Raw genomic sequence first — 19,414 nt, 5'->3', positions numbered from 1 at the left:
GAACCAGAATCTGGGTCCTTGTCACCATCCCATCAGGTCCCCACGGCCTGTGGCGTGGCAGGTGACACGGGGCCAGGCTGCCCCCCTGGTCCTTAGTAAGCAAACTATGGGGACGCCCAGGTTCGCAGCAGCCGGTCGGCCTGAGCGAGGACCTCAGGCCGCCTCCCCCGTCCTGCTCACGGGCCTCCTGTGTCCAGCGGTTTGGAGACTTGTACATGGATCAGGATGCTGTGCTGGAACTTTCACTGGCTTCTGTAGCCAAACCCCCTCTTCTACTGGGGTAAAACACACAGCGTAAAATCTACCCTTCGTGGCATTTAGTACGTGCACAATGCCATGCACCATCACGTCCACCTGGTTCTAGAATGTTCCATCATCCTGTAAGCACCCAGCCTCCCCCTTCCCTCCCCCAGCCCCTGGCATCCACGAACACACTTTCTTCTCTACGGATTTGCCCATTCTGGTCATTTTGTGCAAGTGGCAGGACAGGATATGTGGCTCCTGTGTCCAGCACCACGGTTGGGAGATCCGTCCACGTTACAGCCCGAATCAAAGCTTCATTCCTCTGACAACCAAAGAATATTCTGTCGTGTGGAGGGGCCGCATCTTGTTCATCCTTTCGTCCGGGTCTGGACAGCAGGGCTGTGACCGCCTTCGGCCCTGGGCACAGTGCTGCTGCGAGCACTGTCTTCGGGTCTCTGGTCCATACGCCCAGTGGAACTGCGGGGTCGCGTGGTGACCCTTTCACTTTTGAGGAGACGCCAGGCTGGCTTCCAGGTAGCCTGTGGGCCTCCCGCTGAGGTGGCCAGCAGGCGAGGGCGTCCCCGCCAAGCATGTCCCATGAACGAGCCACTGGGGTGGGCCTGGGCTCCAGGAGCCCCAAGGAAGCACCCCCGGTGCCGACAGCCATTGGCAGGACACACTGCTGGGGGAGAGGGGTGCCTGCTCCTGCCAGGCGCTCGGGTTTGGGGGTTGACTGCGTCCCAGTGGCCCCGCACGACCCTCCCCCTGCATCCAGTCCTGTCGGACCAGGGGCAGAGCCCACTTTCTCTGCAGGCCTCGGCTGGAGTGGGGGAGACACGGCTCCCCGGGCTGCATGGCAGGTGCAGGGGCCCTGGGGCAGTTCAGTGTGTTCAGCTAAAAGCAAAGGCCCCGTGAGATGCTCGCGGGAACCCCGAGTCCTTAAGCTCATGCAGAGCAGGAGTTGCCGGCACCCTGAGCCACTCCCATGTGTTGGCAGGATCAGCGGGCTTAGGGCACCCGCTACAGGGAGGGGGTATAAGGGTGCTTAAGGCGTGAGCCCTCTCAGAATATGAATATGAATCAGGGACTCGGGCACAGGGACCCCCACTCCTAAGCGACCAGCATGTTGACCACCTGCTCCCCGAGAACATGCTTGGACACTGGGCACCTTTGTTCTTGGATGGAGACGTCAGGGCTCCTGGGGGCCCTTCGAGCAGGAAGGACGGGGCCACGGGGAAGTCTTGGCCACATGTTCCTCCGGGCACAGGAGGATTTGCGTCACTCACTCTGGCCATCCCGCCCGGGGGGCCCTCAGGCTCCCCGCCGACGCTCCTGCCGAGCGCAGGTCCAGGGAACCCGTGTCTGCCAACGGGCGTGTCCCCAAGGACCCTCAGTGTCTTCATCTAGGGCGGGGCTGGCACCGTCTCTCCTGGGGCTGCCGCAGGGGTCAGTGAGGTGGGGCGCGCTGAAGCGCCCAGGGCTGTCACCCCAGTGCCGCAGAGACAAGAGAAGCAGCAGCAGGTGTAGACGGTGGCGGCGCCGGGGGATGGCACCTGCTTCTCTGTCGCAGGGACGGGGGCTCTGGGGGCCAGTGGAGGGGGAAGGGGGCCTCCGCGGCCCTCTTCACCACCCGCTCCTGTGCCCTTCGGAGCACTTACGGCCTCGGGAGCTCTCCCAGGCCAGGGACACACACGGGCATTAGGCACCCGCGGGGCGGGCGGGCGCTCCAGGTGGTAATGAGCGTTCAGAGAGGGTCCTAAAGGAGGCACCTGAATCGAGCGACTCTCCTCCAGGAGGGGCAGTCAGGGAGGGCTGCCTGGGGTGGTGGTGGTGCCTCTGGGGACCGGAAGGCTTCGAGGGGTAGGAAGGGGAGGAGCCCTTGGAAGAAGGTGGAGTCCTCAGCTTTCTGGAGCCGCTGCTGTCCCGATTACGGGGACCCTCCCTGCCCGGCCCCTGCCAGGCCTCCGGGTGCAGCGCCCTTGAGTCACCCCACAGACGTGGCCACGGTCGCTGCTTTCCTCACCGCACTGCCCAGCACTGCCCCCCGAGGACTATGCAGCCCTCCTGCAATTGAGGATAAAGAGAAAGTGGGGTTTCAATGAAAAGGCTGAATCTTGGTGATGGATTTCTCCTAGTGACGGTGGAGACGCGGCCTCGGTTTCAGGCCCACTCCCAAGTCACAGCCGTGTCCTTTAAAGGCTGGCATTTCTCGGGGGCAGTAAAAACTCAGGGGGAGAGTCCCAGGGCAGCCGCTTCCAGCACCTCTGCTCAAATCCCTGGGTCTAGGAGCCCCCCCCCCTTTCTGGAAACGCCTGCCCCGTCCCAGAGCAGAGTAAGGTGCTGTGCCTGCAGCCAGGCCTGCCGCCCGCGCGTGGGCTGTGACGGCCGAGCACCGCGGGGCTGCCAGCCTGGCAGCAGGGGCTCCGAGTCCCCGTGCTCCTCACACGGGGGGCACCCGCCAGCAGTGCGCTGCCCTCCCCGGGGCCCCAGCCCACCTGGTACCCCCCCGCCACTGCCCAGCATGGCCCCTCTCTGGGTCCCTGGAGCAAAGCAAGAGCTCAGTACTGTGTGACCATGGAAGTGGGAGGGACCAGGAACAGAGGGCCTGGGAGTCCCAGTACGTGCTGGGAGCATCCCTTGAGCTGCGACAAAGCACAATACTTAGCCCTCGTTAGTGACTCAGCACAGTACTGAGGAATCGTAGTACTCACTCAGTACTGACCAAACATGGTACTTAGTACTGGACAAGCACAGTACTCTACTTGGTACTGACTAAGCACCATGTAAGATGCTGAATAATCATAGCACTCAGCCCTCAGTACTGAGGAAGCATAGTACTTAATCGTCATCAGAGTCCCGTTTCCAGGTGAGGACAAGAAAACAGGAGGACACGCGACTTGACTTGACCGAGGTGGGGAGCTGGGGGGCCTCTCCGGTGTCCCAGGGAGCCGGGCCGGAGGAACAGGGTACCCAGAATAGGGAGGACATGTTGGTGCCAGCAGGGTCACTCCCGTGAGTGTGTGGGCAGGGCCCCCCAGCCGCAGGCAGGGAACACGCGCTAACCCGGACCCTGGCTCCTGGCCTGGAACAGCAGACTGACCACCAGCGCGGTGTGAGGACGAGTGTGGGGAAGCGCTCAGCCCGCAGGTTCTCGTGTCCTGTCATCCGTCCCACTGACCCCCGACTTGATGGGACTGAGGCGGTGGCCCCGAGAAGAGCTTGGCTCGCCCGTGGCCGTGGGCTCCCGACAGACCAGGGTATTCCTCGCGGGAGTCATCGGAAGAGGCGGCCTCCCAGCTCTGGCTCCGTGCACACGACGGTGCTCGTAGTGGGGCCGGAGCGGCCCCCGAAGCCCCGGATCTGCCCCCCGCCCGCCCGCTCTGCTCGGAGCCGCTTGCTCTTCCAGGAGGCCCTCCAGGCACCTGCGCTTGCCCCAACGCCCCTCCCCTCCGGCCAGCTGCTGGGAGTCCCCGTGTGACCCTCTCTCCTGCGCGGACGGCAGAGCGCACACAGAAGGCCATCAACCACAAGAAAAGAAAAAGCTGGTGACGGCGAGGGCGGTGTAGACAGCTGAGCAGGTGTGGCCAGCAGCGCTGGTGGTGCTCAGACCCCCGCGGGCCCCCGCCCTCGCCTCCTGCGCTGGGTCTCGCCAACGGTGCACAGACGCCCCCGCGGAGGTCAGACCAGGTCACAGGGGAGCTGCCCGCCCCCCGCCCTGGGTCAGCCCACTAAAACCAGCCCCCTTGTCCCGAGGCTGGGCTCCCTCCGCTGCAGGTCACACGCCACGACCACGCCCCCCCGCCCCCCTGTGGGATGAGGTGAGCCAGACCCCGGCTGACACCACGTCTCTCTCTGCTCTTGCCCCTTCTCCTCTTCCCAGTCATCGCTACATAAGCATCCTTGTCTCGGTCTCCGCCGTAGGGAACCCCACGCCGACACCAGGATCGAGAGGTCAGGCTCAAGGAGGAGGTACCGTAGGCTGAGGCCCGAGCCCCCCGGGGACCTCACCTCTGCTTAGCACTTACCTGCCCGGTGCTAAGGGAGGGCGCTGCAGACCGCACCGTGGTCAGATGGAGTCTTGACCCTAAGGCCTCGGGGAACCATCCAGCTACTAAAGCAGGAAGAGCAGGCCAGGAGGCTCCCGGGCGGCCAAGGGCTGGAGGGAAGGCAGGCCAACCGGGTGGCCCCCAGGGGCTTGACAGGGAGATGGCACCGCAGTGGATGGAGGGGCCCCCATCACATCTCCCACCCCGACTCATTCTTGATTCCGATCCACGTTGGAGGGGGGCGCCTGGGTGGCTCACTGGGTTGGGCGTCCGACTCTCCAACTCTTGGTTTCGGCTCGGGTCATGATCTTAGGGCTGTGGGATGGAGCCCCAGGTCGGTGGGTCGGTCGGGCTCTGTGCTCGGTGGGGAGTCTGCAGGAGACCCTCTGCCTCTGCCTCTGCCCTCCCCCTGACTCGTGCTCATGCTCTCTCCACCTCTCTCTTTCTCTCTAAAATAAGTAAGTCTTTAAAAATTCGTAAAAAAAAAAAAAAAGATCCACGTTTGGGAAAGAGAAGCTGATTGTCCCACCTGGCCAGTTGGCCTGCCTGTTGGCTGGGGGAGGGCAGGGCGTGTTGACCGTGCCCCTGAGACCGCGCACGCACGATGGGGAACGATGACCCCACAGAGGACACCAGGCCTCTGTTCCCAGACGAGGCAGGAGGGGACCCCGCGTCGCCCCATTGCTAGCAGTACTTTCTTCTCTAACGCAAATTAAGTAGCTACCTGTCTTTATTAATTTGGTGCAACCTGGAGGGCATTTTTGAGAAGCATCTAATTCACTCTTCCCCACCAGGCGAATTTTGTAAGAACATATTCATGGCTTTCATTAGCATTCGTATGGCTTTGAGGATTCTTCTCGTGATTTGTAAAACTCAAAGTAATTGTGAATGGTAACGTGTAATAGTGTCGATGCCACACAACAAATGCCTTTTCCTATCACAGTCTGGGTTTTTCTGTTCATTACAAGAACCTAATTGAAAATAATTGAAGGCTGGATTTTATCACACATGGAAAATACTCGATAAAATGCAAGAAAGGCAAACAGCTTCGAGCCTCGTGATGTTGGGGAGTCAAGGAAGAGTCGAGGGAAGGGAGGAACCCTTACTTGCCCGCGCCCCAAGTTGGTCCTGTTAATCTGATGAGAAGAGTTTGATCATGGCCAGGCCCCGCGTCCTCCCCAGCGCGGCGGCCGGCCGAGGGCTCTGGTTAGACGCTGCGGGAGCTGCTTTCAAGAGCAGCCCAAGGGAAGCTCTTCGCCCAGATTCCCCCGCCCAGATTCCCCCGCGGAGCTTCCAGAGTCCCCGCACCCCGAGGCGGCAGCCAGGAGCATGGCGCTGGGGTCCGGGAGACGTCCAGGCGGCCCCTGTGTCCTCAGCGTCCCCTGCTGCATTCAGAGGCTCCTCAGGAAGGCCTGTGACTCCATCTCCATCCCCAGTTCCTCGTGGAGCTTTGTCCAACCCCTTGGCCCCTCGGGCCCTCGGTGCCCGGTAGGGAGAACAGACGGACAAGGTGGTCTGGTGAGCCCAACATTGTGGGATCCCCCTTTGGTGACCCCCCGGAAGCTCTGGGATGGGGAGGAAGTTCCTTCAGAGCTGACGGGGAGCCTTCGGGGGCAGAAGGAGGGTAGGAGGAAGCCCTCGTCTGGGCAGAGACCCAAGAGGAACACAGTCGGGACTGGGTTGAGGATGAGCCATCCCACTGCCAGCCCCATCCTGCCACCCCAGTGGGGCACAGGGGGATCATGCCCTGCCGTGTGCCAGCCCCTGCAACGGCAGGACAGGGGCCAGCAGGGCTTCCCAGGGATAAGGGGCACCCCCCTTCTCTCTGGGCTCCACTCTGGGGGAGGTGGGGGGTGACCAGACCTCGCTGCTCTGCCTGGCTCCCCTCCCTCTCTCATTTCTCTGCTCTTTTTCCTTCCTCTCTCATCCAGCTGTGAAGCCTCCAGGTGGACCTCTCTCTCTCTCTCTCTCTCTCTCTCCCTCTCCCTCTCTCCCTCCCTCTCCCTCCCTCTCCCCCTCCCTCTCTCAGCATCCTTGCACTGCCCCCCCCCTCCCTGCACCCCTCCGGCCTCACTCCCCACACCTCTCTGCACGCTTCCTTCCTCATCCTCTGGGCTCAGAAAAGCCGGTTCCTCTAGGAAGCCCTTCCTGCCACCGCCCACCTGCCAAGACCTTGGTCTTCCTTACGGCCCCTGGCGGTGACCCTGGCCGCCTGTGTGCCCATCCCTCTGCCCCCTGCCCCCAAGCAGTATGCCCTGGTGTCCTGTGCTCATGCAGGGTTCAGTGAGCATCCACTGTGTGCGTGGTGCCAGGTGCAGACAGAGCCTGTCCTGTTTGCGTTCCTCGGGCCCAGGCCGGGGAAGAGTGCTGACCACCCTTAGTGCTCACCTGGGCAGGAGGTGGTGGGGAGGGGTGGGGGGAGGGGGAGGAGGGAGGAGGGGAGGAGGAGCATTCACAGGAAGCAGACAGGACAGTAGACACATAAAGCCTGAGGTGACCCTGATTCTCTGTCACCTGAGAATCAAGAAGCCCCAGCAGTCAGAGCTGGGGCCCCGCTGCGGCCACATGGGGGCTACAGATGCATCTAGTGAAACAGTTCTCCTACCCCTGGACTCTACTCTGGTGGGAGTCAAGTTTTTACAAGACAGTGGCCTCTCCTGGCTGCCTGCAGCCGAGGCCGAGCCCAGATCCGCCTGCGTCCCGCGTGGTCCGGGGCCGGGGGGCGGGTGTGCAGCTGCTGTCATGACTCAAGCATCTGAGGCGGGGAGGAGTGGGGACCACTGCAGTCAGAAGTCCCAACAGGTAACGAAAACGAGGGTGTGCAATCTGTTTCCCTGGGAAAGTCTCCAGGTTTAATCCCAATTGAGGAGAAAGAGCTGGAACACTTCACTGAAGATTTACATCCTCACGGAAGAGCTTGATCCTAAGGACTTGGAAGCAGCTTCGAAATGTTAGGGCAGGAGCCCCGGGGAGGCCACGTAACGGCCCAGCGAAGCCCTGAGGGCATGGAACCGGCACCTTCCAGGACGCGGGGTGCCAGAGGGGAGAGGAGATCCAGCCGTGTGTGTGTGAGTGAGTGCGCGTGTGCAGGTGTGTCCATGTGTGTGCATGCATGTCTGAGTGTGCATGCTTGCAAGTGTGCGTGTGTGTGTGCAAGGTGTGTGTCCTCGTATGTAGGTGGTGGGTGCGTGCGTGTGTGCAAGGTGTGCAAGGTGTGCGTGCCCCTAACCGTACGAGGCAGCGGACGAGACCAAACATTCCATGTGCAACTTGCCCCACGTCATCCCCCTGGAGCCTCTTGACCCTACTCCTGCTCCAACAATCTTTATCACAATTCTTCTCTGTGGACTTAAGAGGGCATCGCTTCTCTCGGTGCCCGGGGTCCCGCAGGCGCGCGCCGAGGGAGGGCAGGGCAGCGTCCCCGGCGCGGTGAGGGTGATGTTGGGGGGCCTCGGGCCAGCCGGGGGCAGGGGCCGGGGCCGCAGCCGGAAGCCCCGAGTCCTCCCCGGGGCGCGGGGCGCCCTCATCTCCTGGCGTGGGGCCTTCCCTGCTGGAGTCTGGCCGTGATTCTCTCCCCTTCGATGCTCCGGGAGTAAACCTCCAAGGTGTTTGCGATTCACAACCACACGCGGCGACTTTCCTCCGGTTTCAAGTTCATTTGCGATTAGGCAAATACCTCGTCCTTGGGGAAGCCTCTGCCAGAAGCCTTCGTCTCGTCCGGCCTTTCCTAAGGGCGAGGGGCCCTCCAGGCACGGGTCCCCGGGTGAACACCAGCGCCCGGCGCCGTAAGTTACTTTAATGCAGACGTCACTTTAAACTAACCTTTTACCATCTGTTCTGTCCTTTAATAACAAATGCAAAAGAGCATAACTCTCCGTGGTGTCGTCAAAGTGAGGTGGGTGATGGAGACGCCTGTCTGTGTTCTTTATTCATGGCCCTATCATATGCTGCTGTGATGTTTTTCTCATTTTCCAGACACAAATCACGGGGAAACTGCTCTCCCCGATCTGGTGAATTCACGTGTACAGTATTTCTTCTTAATGTGGGAACCCGTGGGGGAGCTCAGAGCATCCCGAGCCGGCGCGAGCCCCGGACGCGCCCGCAGAGCGGCACGTGGGGGATACGGCAGAGGCACCCAGTGGTCAAAATGTAATGAGATTTTTTCGCAAAAAAATAAAACCTCTTTAAATATGAGGCGGGTTCTTTTCAGTGGTTTTATAATTAAATTTCCCCGTGAAGGGTGGGCTGTGCCCCCGGCTGCTGCAGCCCCCGCCTCGACTGCTGCCCCCCACCCGGGACCTGCTCAGTCCAGCGCAGCCCAGCCCCTCGGCCTGGGCCTGGTGCGTCCTCGAGTGCCGAGCTCACCGCCCTCTCTAGAACCTTCCTCACTCCCAGAGGCAGCCGGTGCTTCACGGGCAGCTAGCCCCGAGTTTTTGACAGTAATCGGGCAGCTCCCATCTCCGCCACGGGGTCTTACCTGCTGCACTGGGTTCCCCACACCCCAAGCAGGAGCGCAGGTGCAGGCGGCAGGAGGGGGCTCCCTCTTGGGGACCCAGATTGGTCGCCGCTGCCCCACTTCCCCGGCGGCCACAAACTCCCGTGGGCAGAAGAGGCGGCGCTGGGCCATGTGGGGAGAAAAGGCGGCGCTCGGCCACGGCCACGAAGGGCTGCTGTCCTGTGAACACAGGGATGGAGCCAGGTGGCCGGAAGGAGCACCTGCCCTCGGGCACTCATACACGGCTGTTGTGCCTGAAGGACGCCACCTGATGGGCAGCCGAGGGACGGCTGATGAGGACGGGGTGGACTCCGGCCCTGGGGTGCCGGCCCCGGGCCCAGCGTGTCATGGCCTGCAGGAGGCCGGGCGGCCAGCTTGGCGGGACGTGTGCCCTCAGCCCCGGCCCCTGCCTTTCTTTCAGTGGCCTTGCGGGCGACCCTGCTGGGGGTGCACTGCTCAGGGCAGAGCCAGGGAGAGCCGGGAGGTGGGAGATGGGAGCAGAGGGGGTCCTCGCCACCTGGGGGAGGAGCAGGTGGGGAGGGGGAGGGGGATGGTATGCGGTGGGGATGGGGGAGGGGGTGCATCTCCAAAGCATCACCCAAGATGTCCACTCAGCATGTCACTTACGTGGGTACAAAAAAACACTTTGTTGTGATGAGAACTTCGGGGACGTGCGGTCAGCAGGTTGCAGAGAGCAGTGGAGTGGGGGGAGCTGCCGTCACCGTGCTGTCCGGCTCGTCCCGAGACCCACTTAATGCAGACAGGGACGTGTGCCCCCTGGGCCGCCCCCACTCGGGGTGCCCGCCCCGCACCTCCAGTCCTCAGTGCCATGAGCTCGGGGTGGGGGGGTGGCGGAGGGACGGGGTCTTCATTCAGTTTTCACTGCGGTCTCGTAATGAAACGTCCCGGCCAGCCCTGCTCTGTAGAACTGGAGCCTTTCACCGCCGTCCATTGCCTTATAAAACGTGGTCATGGCTCCGGGGCTTGATTGACAAAAAAAAGCTGTTGACCCCTGAAGGATGCAGGGTCGTCCGAGCCCGACCCAGGCACAGCCAGAAATCCGCATACTGACTTCTGACTCCCCAAAAACCTAGGTGCCAGCCGCAAGGTAAACAGGCGGCGAGCACTTAGCGCGTGTGCTACGTGTTTCACCATCTGTACGCTCGCAGCGAGGTCAGCTGGGGAAGGGACGGTGGCGTCACGGACACCACAAGGCAGCGGAAACGCGCCGCGGGCCCTTGCCGTCCTTATGGAGCCACCGCACGCCCAAACCCGCGACCGAGAGTCAGCCGAGTTCAACGCCGAGTTCCAGGCTGTTCCTTTGGCCTTTCCAGCCTCCCTCTGCAGTTCGTTTTCCCACGGCCCAGAGAAGCCGGTTACCTTCCGCTCCCGCCGGGCGCCCCCTCGTCACTAGAGCTCTCGCTTCCTCCGGGCGGGAGGGGCACATCCTATTTTCATTTTCCGCACTTTCCGTTGAAGTCGAGTTCCCGTGCAGAATCACACTGACCGCAGGGAGCACCGCACACCCGGACGCCGGGCGGCCCGGCCACGACTTGCCTTCCGGAGTGCTCCCCACAGGGAGTGCCGGCGCCACCTGTCGCCACGCCGTACGCCTGGGTTTCAGTTCTGCCAGTGTCCCTTCTGGCCGCCCGGCCCCCTGGGCCCCGCAGCGAGCAGGGCTGTGCGCCACCCCTGCCCTCCCTCAGTCCGACCTCGCTCACGGACTCGACGCGGGAGCCACGGGGACGTTATGTCTTTCCAGCGACGCCCAGTTTCTCTGTGAAAACACCTCGGCCATCCCGACGACAGGCTTCAGGGTGAAACCCGGGCCTCTGCCCCAGCCCGGCCTGGACGTCCTCCCCTCAGGGACCGGATCCTGTCCTCTGGTGCCTCCATCGAAGGAGCCAGAAGACAGGGACACCGATGAAGACTCGGGGTGTCAGCGTGCTGCGTCCCCACCTTTCTTCCCTCTGGACTCCGCAGCGGCCACTTCGCGTCCCTCCTTCCTCGTTCCCCGCGCGATGGTGGACGCGAGGAGCGTCTGCGTCAGGGCCCGGGCCACCTCGCACCGCGTTCCCTGCCTTCCTCTGCGGTGCTGTCGGTCTCCGCCCCGTGTCCCTCGCTCCCGGCACAGACTCGAACTTGGAATACCGTGTCCCGTCTTTCCCGTGACCTCGCGGGCCCCGGGGCGTGTGGTTGGTGGCATCCGTAACTCCCTGCCCACCGACTGCCCTGCCGGTTCCCAAAGCGGACAAGGCATTAGCCGCAGCCGTGCTCCCAGAGCGCCTCGGGCGGGCCCGGGGCCAGGACATCAGGGGCCGGATGAGGCTACGTTTAAGACGCGTGGCCCCTGCTCCCGCTGCAGGCTGACGCTCCTCTCCTTTCGCTCCCCCTTCCAGATCCGCTCCGACAAAGACAACGACATCCCCATCCGCTACAGCATCACGGGCGTGGGCGCCGACCAGCCCCCCATGGAGGTCTTCAGCATCGACTCCATGTCCGGCCGGATGTACGTCACTCGGCCCATGGACCGGGAGGAGCGAGCCTCCTACCACGTGAGTACCTCGGGCCCTGGGCTCCTACCTCGGGGGGAACGCGGGCGCCAGCCTGTGCCGGAATTACCCACGCGGCTGGCACCTCCTGGGGCTTCTCATTCGGTGCGCTCAGGGCGGGCGCAAGAGTTCGCACGTCTCACACGGTCCCGGGCCAGCACGGTCTGGGACCACACTGGAAGGACGCCTGGTCTAGAAGAAGCCCTGGTCCACGGGTGCTCCGAGAGCTGGTTAGTCCTGTGGGGGAGGATCCCGTGGCCGCCGGGCACACTCGGGCCCTATCAGCACCCCCATCCTCTCCAGCTCTGGGGTAACGCTCCTGCAGCAGCTCCATCTCAGGGCTGGGCCTGCAGAGAGAAACTCAAGTAAAAATCTAGGGGCACCTCGACGGCTCAGTGGTTGAGCGCCTGCCTTCAGCCCAGGGCGTGACCCCAGGGTCCCAGGATCAAGTCCCGCATCAGGCTCCCTGCATGGAGCCTGCTTCTCCCTCTGCCTGTGTCTCTGTCTCTCTCTCTCTCTGTCTCTCATGAATAAATACAATCTTAAAAAAAAAAACAAAGTAAAAATCCAGGTTGCAGATCGGCACCCGGAGGCTCCTGGCTGCTCCCCTGCCAGGGCTCCCTGATGTGACGGCTCAGGGGAGAGGGGTCCCAGAGCTCAGGTGGAGGCGGCAGGTGTCTTCCACCCTCACGGCTAGTCCCTCATCCAGACCCTGCCTCCTCGTCTGCTGGATGCAGGTTTGCACCAGCTGGAGGAAGCACGAGCCCGAGGCAGAGGTGAGGACCACAAACTCCTCACCAGGCGGGGGGACTCGGGGATTAACCTGCGTGAAGCGTGGAGAACAGGGCCCAGCGCACAGTGGGGCCAGAGTGCATGTTTGTAGTTGTCATGGTGATACCTGAACACCCAGGCATCAGCTGTTGTCTGGAAGTGAGCCATCATCTGAGAGGATCAGAACCTCAGCTTCTTGCCCCGACGCGACTGCCATCAGCCAAATCTCACTTGGCTTCAGCCCACCGCGCTGACTGGCCCAACACGGCTGCTGCTGTCTGGTCATCTGCGCGGGGCCCATTATGTACGGGTCCTGGCAGGAGGGCTCCGCGTGGTATCCGCGTGGCCATACCACCTCCCAGGCCCAAGAACAGAGCCTGGGCCTCAGGGCGTGTGCACCAACCAAGTACAGAGGGAGGGAGCTGGTGGGAGAGGATGACTCTGCCGTTGACAACTGGTGGCCTCCCCTGAGGGACCCCTGACACCCCACCAGAGGCTGGGTGCTAGGCTGACTGGACCTGGGGAACTCTGGGTTAGGAGGCTGGTCCACCCTCTCTTAGTCACAAGGGTTTCCTGTCTCAGACTGGTTGCCCAAGTCCCAAGTGGGTTCAGCTGCACAGAGGCTAATTGACATGGATGAGGAGCTCCAACCCTATGGTTTTCTCCAAGGAGAAGCGACACGGGTGTGCAAAGTCGGGCTCACAGCTCCAGAAATCCCCAGTTCACTAGTCCCAGACATCCCTCTACAGAGCAGCTTCTAGGAGAAACCATGACTCATTCACCCAGACTCTTACCTCTTGTGTATCCCACTTCATCCCTCATCCATCCATCCATCCATCCATCCATCTATGCATCCATCCATCTACTCATCCCTCCGTCCATCCCTCCCTCCATCCATCCCTCATCCATCTGCTCATCATCCATACATCCCTCCATCCCTCCATCCATCCCTCCATCCCTCCATTCATCCATTCTGTCCACACATCTGCCCATCCATCCATCTACCCACCCACTCATTCATCCATCCATTCTTCCACCCATGCCTTCCTTCATCCATCCACTCCTCCATCCATCCATCCATCCATCCATCCATTCATCCATCTATCTACTCATCCATCCATCCACCCATCCATTTCTCCATCCATCCGTCCCTTCCTTCATCCATGCATTCCTCCGTCTATCTATGCCTCCATCTATCTACTCATCCATTTGTCCATCCATCATCCATCCATCCATCCATCATCCATCCATCCATCCATCATCCATCCATCCATCCATTACATCCACACATCTGCCCATCCATCCATTGATCCATCCATTCAACCCTTCCTTCATCTATCCATTCCTCCATCCATCTACTCATCCCTCTGTCCATCCCTCCCTCCATCCCTCCCTCATCCATCTGCTCATCATCCATCCATCCCTCCATCCATCCATTGCGTCCACACATCTGCCCATCCATCCATCTACCCATCCACTCATCCATCCACCACTGATCCAGGGAACATTTCCCAAGCACCCAGTATGTGTCAGGCCCTGTGCTCGGCAGGAGGCCTGCAGTGACAACATGAGTAAACACAGCCCCACTCAGGGAGAGCTTACCCTGTGGTGGGATTAAGAGGCATCAAAGCCTTTTGTCCTGAAGCCCCTAAGAAAGGCAGTGTCCCCAGATTCTTCAGACCACAGGCCTTGAGAACAGTGGATGTGGGCACTGACGTGCATCTGCGTCCACCCCAGAGACGCCGCTGGAAATGGGCATGTGGGTGCTGTCCTGGCTGCCCCTCAAACGGTGGGGGCCAGGGTCAGAGAGAAGGGATATAAGGGAAGTGGATGGTCTTGTTAGCTGGTTGGAAAAAGAGCTTCCCTTGGATGCCTGAGTACCTGAAGGAACATCATCGTATCTTTTCTGAGCCAGACTGATGATTTTGTTCACGGCCCAGGGAATGTGGAGGAAAACACGCAGACATAGGCCCCAGAAGCGGGTGGCACTGACACTCAGGCACACTTGGCCACTGGCTTCTGGGCAGGCAATTTCAGGGGTGCCTTCCCCCCTGGAAGGGGCTCCCGGGCCTCCTCTGAGGCACTGGGGAAATGAGGTGTGGTTGTTCCCATAGCAAACCCTTGCCCCTCTGCCTCCTCCCTGCCTCTCCTCCTCCTCCTCCCTCCCTCTCCTCTTCCTCCTCCCCCCTCCTCCTCCCCCCTTTCTCCCCCCTCCTCCTCCCCCTTTTCCCCTACCCCTCCTCCCTGCTCCTCCCCCTCCTCCCCCTCTCTGCCTCTCCCCCTACTCGCTGCCTCTCTTCCTCCTCCTCCTCCCCTTCCTCCTCCTCCCTGCTGTCTGTCTACCCTGCATTTGTGTCCTGGAGTCTAAAGGGAGCGAATGTTTCCAGAAGAGAAGGAAGGGGTGCTGCTCCCTGGCCGCACGGCCCACCTGCTCGGGTGCCCCTGTGCCGTTTGTCCCTGGTTAGCCCGTGACCTGCAGAGCCTCCTCCACCGTGGAGAGCTTTGTGTCCAGACGGCCCCACAGGGAGGCCACTTGCTGATGATCATGTTCACCTCGTTTGAGATCAGACAGATTTGTCCTTAATTACCGCGGCCGCTTAGAGCCGTCCTCCTGGGCGGAGGGGCGTAGCCTCTGCCTCCCCGGGGCCTGACAGCGGGGCTGGCCCGGCTCCTCTCGGCTGCGCTGGAGTGTCAGGCCGGGCTTGGCGGCTCGGGGAGGGGGCGCTCTCGGCCGGCACCGCTCCCGCCTTCCCTGGGGCTCCAGCGACCCCTGCCGTCCCTGCAGGCGTCTTCTCTGGCTGCCAGACTGGGAGGCTGCCCCGCGGGCCGGTGAGCCTGGTGGGGAGAGGCCGCCCCGGGGAGGCCCCGCTCAGCCCGACGTCCAGGCCGCCTACGGCTTCCAGCTGTGGGGCAAGGTGAAGTGGGGGCCCCCATCTGGGCCAAGGATTGCGGGGCCGTCCAGGCCCCGGTGCACACAGCCCCAGAGCGACTGCGTGCCAATGTCCACTCCTGGAGGCCCCCGGCTCCTGGGCCCCCCGAGACGGCGGCTCGGTGTCGGCGGCACCTCATCCCCCCGCCCACCTTCGTGCTGACACCCCAGGCCCAGCGCTGGGATGGCAGGAGCCCGGCTTTGGGGAGTGCAGGTGGAGCACCTCCCACGTGAGCCACACGGCAGGTCGCTGAACCAACAAGCCAGCGGCACAGGTGCTCCAGCAGCCAGAGACAAGCCCTCCCCACAGCAGGCTCCCACCCGGGGGCTCGGGCCGTCCACTCACGTCTGCGGCACCGCTGGGGACGGAGAGGCAGCTCCTGGGTCGGCCCCCACTGTGGCAAGACTCTGAGACAGACAAAGGGACAGAGACAGGCCAGAGAGAGAAACACAGGGAGATGAGACGGAGCAGAGACACGGCGGAGAGCGCGGCGGCCGTGGGGGCGGGGAGGCACGGCCCGCGGGGGCAGACGGGGACTCCTGTCCCTCAGGTTCTCACGGCGGCCAAGCCGGCGGAGAAGCGGCCCCTCCTGGGCACCGCAGTGTGCGGCCTGGGCAGCCGTGCCCGCGGGTGCATGAGGCCGGGTGTTGGGCCTGCGCCGGGCTCTTGGCCAAGCCGGCCTCAGAGGACGGGCCCCTGCGCCTGCGGACCGCAGCCCACCCGACGGCGCCCACGCCAGGGGGCAGGGGGCAGGGGGGGGGGGGCGGCTCTCCTTGCATCCCGCTTTCATTGCTTTGGAAACCCTGAGCTCACAGGCAGACCTGCCTTTGGTGTTTCCGGCTAACGGTCCCTCCTCGGCATTTCTCACCGGACTCGGCGCTGGAAGTGCCGGCTCCCCGCGAACCGTGTGGCCCGGCCTCCTGCCGCGCCCGAGCCGCTGGTGCCACCGCCTGGCGGCGACTCAGGCCCCCGGGGGTACCTGCCACCTGCTCACAGCTCAGCCCGGAGGACACGAAGGGGCGTCTGACAGCCAAGGCCACGCCAGGGAGCGAGTGTCGCCTGCCCCCTTGCTCAAGGCGGGATGTCGACCCACCAAGTGCCGAGGTGTCGGCTGACGTCGTGCAGAGGAGCCCAGGCCATGCGCCGTGCACACGCCCCCCCCCCCCCGCCCCACCGTCCATTCCTTGTGTCTGACGTGGCTCCGAAGCCTCACCCGGCCCGGCTCTGCCCAGGAGACACGCGGCATCTGCAGCCGGATGGCTCTGCAACAGGCCCCCTCGGAAAAGCCGGGGCTCAGGGGCCGCAGTCCCCGGGGATCTGGGGTCTCATGCTGGCCCGGAGGGGAGGCCCCGGTCCTCCCAACCACCTCTGTCCCCTGCAGGCGCCGGCCCCTCCTCACCCAAGCCGGCCAGGGAGGAAGCAGAGAACATCGAGGGGACACCGTCCACCTGTCCCTGCACACTCGGCTCGAGTCTGGGCCTCTGGGTGACGTGCTCACCTCGACACTTGGCCCACGTTCTCTTGTTCTCCCACCACGTCCTGAGGTTCCCTCCTGGGAGATAGGAAATCCAGCCCCGTATTGCGTGGCTCCTGCTCGTCATGAACCAGCAAATGAGCTCTGCAGGGCTGCCCCCTCCACCTCCTCGGGCCCACCTCAGAGTGAGGCATGTCTCCCGGGGCCACCGCCGGCTGCAGCCTGCAGAGCATGACCCCTAGCCCCTCCCCACCCCCCTGGAGTGACAAGTCAGCAGGAAACCATGGGACCCAGATCAGAGGAGCCACCAGTGCCATTTGCCGAATTCTGGATTGAAAGCTCATGTTCAGTTCTCCGGGCGGGCCTCACCCTCCTCGTAAGACTCCAGCGCGACCCCGTCTCAGGATGTGCACTTCACAGGACGCCCACCAGAGCCTTTGGGGCGGCAGTGCCAGCCCCCAGGCCTGCAAGCTGTCTACACTGCAGAACAAGCCAGCACAAACCTACTGGCTTAAAATAACACCCATTTCCTGGCTCGAGTTCTGGAGGTCAGAAGCCGGTGGGCTCTGCCTCAGGGTCTCACAAGGTGGAAGTCGAGGTGATGCCTACCTGGGGTGTCAGTCCTGCTCGTCGAGGTTGTGGCAGGTCAGATCCCCACCTCCTCACTGTGTGGACCGGGGCCCCGCTCACCCCTAAGGACGCCTGCAGGCCTCGGCACGTGGCCCCCTCCGCTTTCAAGCCAGCAGCCAAGCACTGAACTCGCCCTTGCTTCGAGGCTCTGACGCCCGCCAGCCGCCGGCTCCCACCCAGACGTTCCCCCGTCTACAGGTCAGCCCTACGGGACGCGGCCTGCTCTCAGGGCGACCCCCCATTGCACCCACATCTGGGGATCCACCCCCACAGCCTCAGGCGCCTCAGACCCCATCTCCCTGCTGAGAGCAAGCTGATGAGCTGTGGACACCGGTCACCCTGGGACAAACGCACGAAATGAAGAGTGGCCCTGTTTGCTTTGCAGGATGATTTTCTAGAAGGTTCTTTTGAGGTTTCCATAAACAAGACCCGCTATTGAGTCCTGCCACTACTCTCATCTCGGGCAAACCTCCTCATCTCCCTGAGTCTCGCTCCCCATCTGTCAAACAGAGGTCAGGACAGGACTGGTCTCACGGGTCCTAGTGAAAGCTGAGGCAGGTCATGCAGGCGGGCTTGGGGCCCTTGCCTAGCCCTGAGCAGCCGCTCGCTCGGTGCTGGTGATGGCGGGAAGGCTCCGGCGCCCACAGGTGCGTCCAGGGCCCACGTGGAGTGTTTCACGGCCCGTGCTCCAGGAGGAGGCCAGCGGCCTACAGTTAAGACACGGAGCACAGCGAGCCCCCGCGAGGCAGCAGGTGCACCCCGGTTCCTCCCCTCCCAGCCCCCACAGGGACCTGACCCCCGGCCCCCAGCCCATGTGTTCACATTCTGCCGTCTCCCTCCCTCCCGTGGTGAAAAGGGACAATCGTCCTGCTCACAGCATCGCAGGACAGGAACTTCCCTTTGCATGAGCTGCTCAGGTTTGCAGGTCGCAGAAGGCGCCATCGGACGATGGGACCCCCCAGGCCCACAGTGCAGGCCCAGCCCGAGGCCCATGGCGGGGGCGGGCCTTGCAGACTCCCCGCAGAAGCCACAAATGTCACAAAAAGTGTGGGGGTGCAGTGGGGTGAGGCAGGAGGACCCCTGGCCCTCACCTCCTCACCGCCAAGCTGCTGCTGCCGCTACAGGCCACGCCGAAGCCACCATGCCTTAGAAGACGCTACCTGTCATCGCAGCTCAAGGACCTGGATTCAGCGGCTCCTCGACCTCGACTCGGCGCGCGGCCACCTGGCTGCATTTGACACGATGAGGGGTCACCTGGCCGCCACCGGAGGAGCATCCCTGCAGGACGGGGCACAGGGCTCGGCCTAAACCGCAAGCGGTGCCTCACGACCCTTCCATGCGGTGCTCGGAGCCGAGGCACCAAGTGGGCCGTCACGTGTGGCCCCACGGGCTGTGGCCCCACGGCCTCAGCCCCGGGACTCGGGCCTGACCTGCGTCCATACAACAACACAGGCCGCCTCTTGGCAGACGCCAGCCTCCAGCTGCTCCTTACACCCCCACGTAAAGGGTACGATTCTGCTGTCAGGACCAAACCCAAGCCGCGGGGTTGGAGAGGACCGCGTGGATGCCCAGCCTGGAGACACGTCGCGCCCACAGGCCTCAAGTGCTTGGCATGGCCCCGTCCCGACAGAGACACGGAGCTGCCGTGTGAACGGGGACGGATGTCAGCAGACAGCAGCGCGGCAGTCCCAGCCCTGGTGGGGGACCTCGCAGAGCCCCTCACCCCGTTCTCCCCACACGGCCTCCCTTCCCCCACCCCAGCCGCTCCGTGTCCCCTGTGGGGCCCTCCATGCCTGCTCTTCTCCCCGTTCCCTTCATCCAGCCCCAGCTCAAACGTCACCTCCTCCAAGAGGCCTGTCTGCCCTCCCCCCAGCCCCAGCCGGTCGCTGCCAGTTCCCGGGGTACCTGTGTCTGTCCCCTCCTGGTGTCTGTCTCCCTCCTCGGTGAGCAGCCCCAGGGCTGGGCCACGGCTGGGCCACTGAGCAACAGGTTAGGGCCCAGCCAGTGCCTGCTGCACAGAAGCCCTTGACAGGTATTGGTTCAGTGAATGAATGAATGAATGAATGAGTAAAGGAAAAATTAAAAAATTGAGGTGCCCGGGTGGTTCATTCGGTTGAGCATCTGACTCCGGGTTTCAGTTCAGGTCATGACCTCAGGGTCCTGGGTTCGAGCCCCGAGTCAGGGTCCATGCTCAACGAGGAGCCTGCTTCTCCCTCTCCCTCTGCTTCACTCCTGCTCACATTCTCCATTCTCGCTCTCTCTTTCTCAGATAG

The 19,414-nt window shown here is 62.9% G+C and overlaps 1 protein-coding gene across 4 annotated transcripts in view; it reads left to right on the top strand.

The window, feature by feature from the left end:
- CDH4 (cadherin 4) overlaps positions 1-19,414 on the top strand; it is a 507,046-nt gene that overhangs the window by 444,989 nt on the left and 42,643 nt on the right. For all 4 annotated transcript variants that reach the window (XM_072735458.1, XM_072735456.1, XM_072735457.1 and 1 more), the window contains one exon: positions 11,184-11,339. In XM_072735458.1, coding sequence (XP_072591559.1) covers positions 11,184-11,339 — 156 coding nt within the window. The remainder of the gene's footprint in view (positions 1-11,183; positions 11,340-19,414) is intronic.

This window comes from Vulpes vulpes, chromosome 14 (genome assembly GCF_048418805.1).
Source record: "Vulpes vulpes isolate BD-2025 chromosome 14, VulVul3, whole genome shotgun sequence".
NCBI lineage: Eukaryota > Metazoa > Chordata > Mammalia > Carnivora > Canidae > Vulpes > Vulpes vulpes.
The sequence above is the reverse complement of the archived record's forward strand: the minus strand, read 5'-3'. Positions and strand labels throughout refer to the sequence as shown.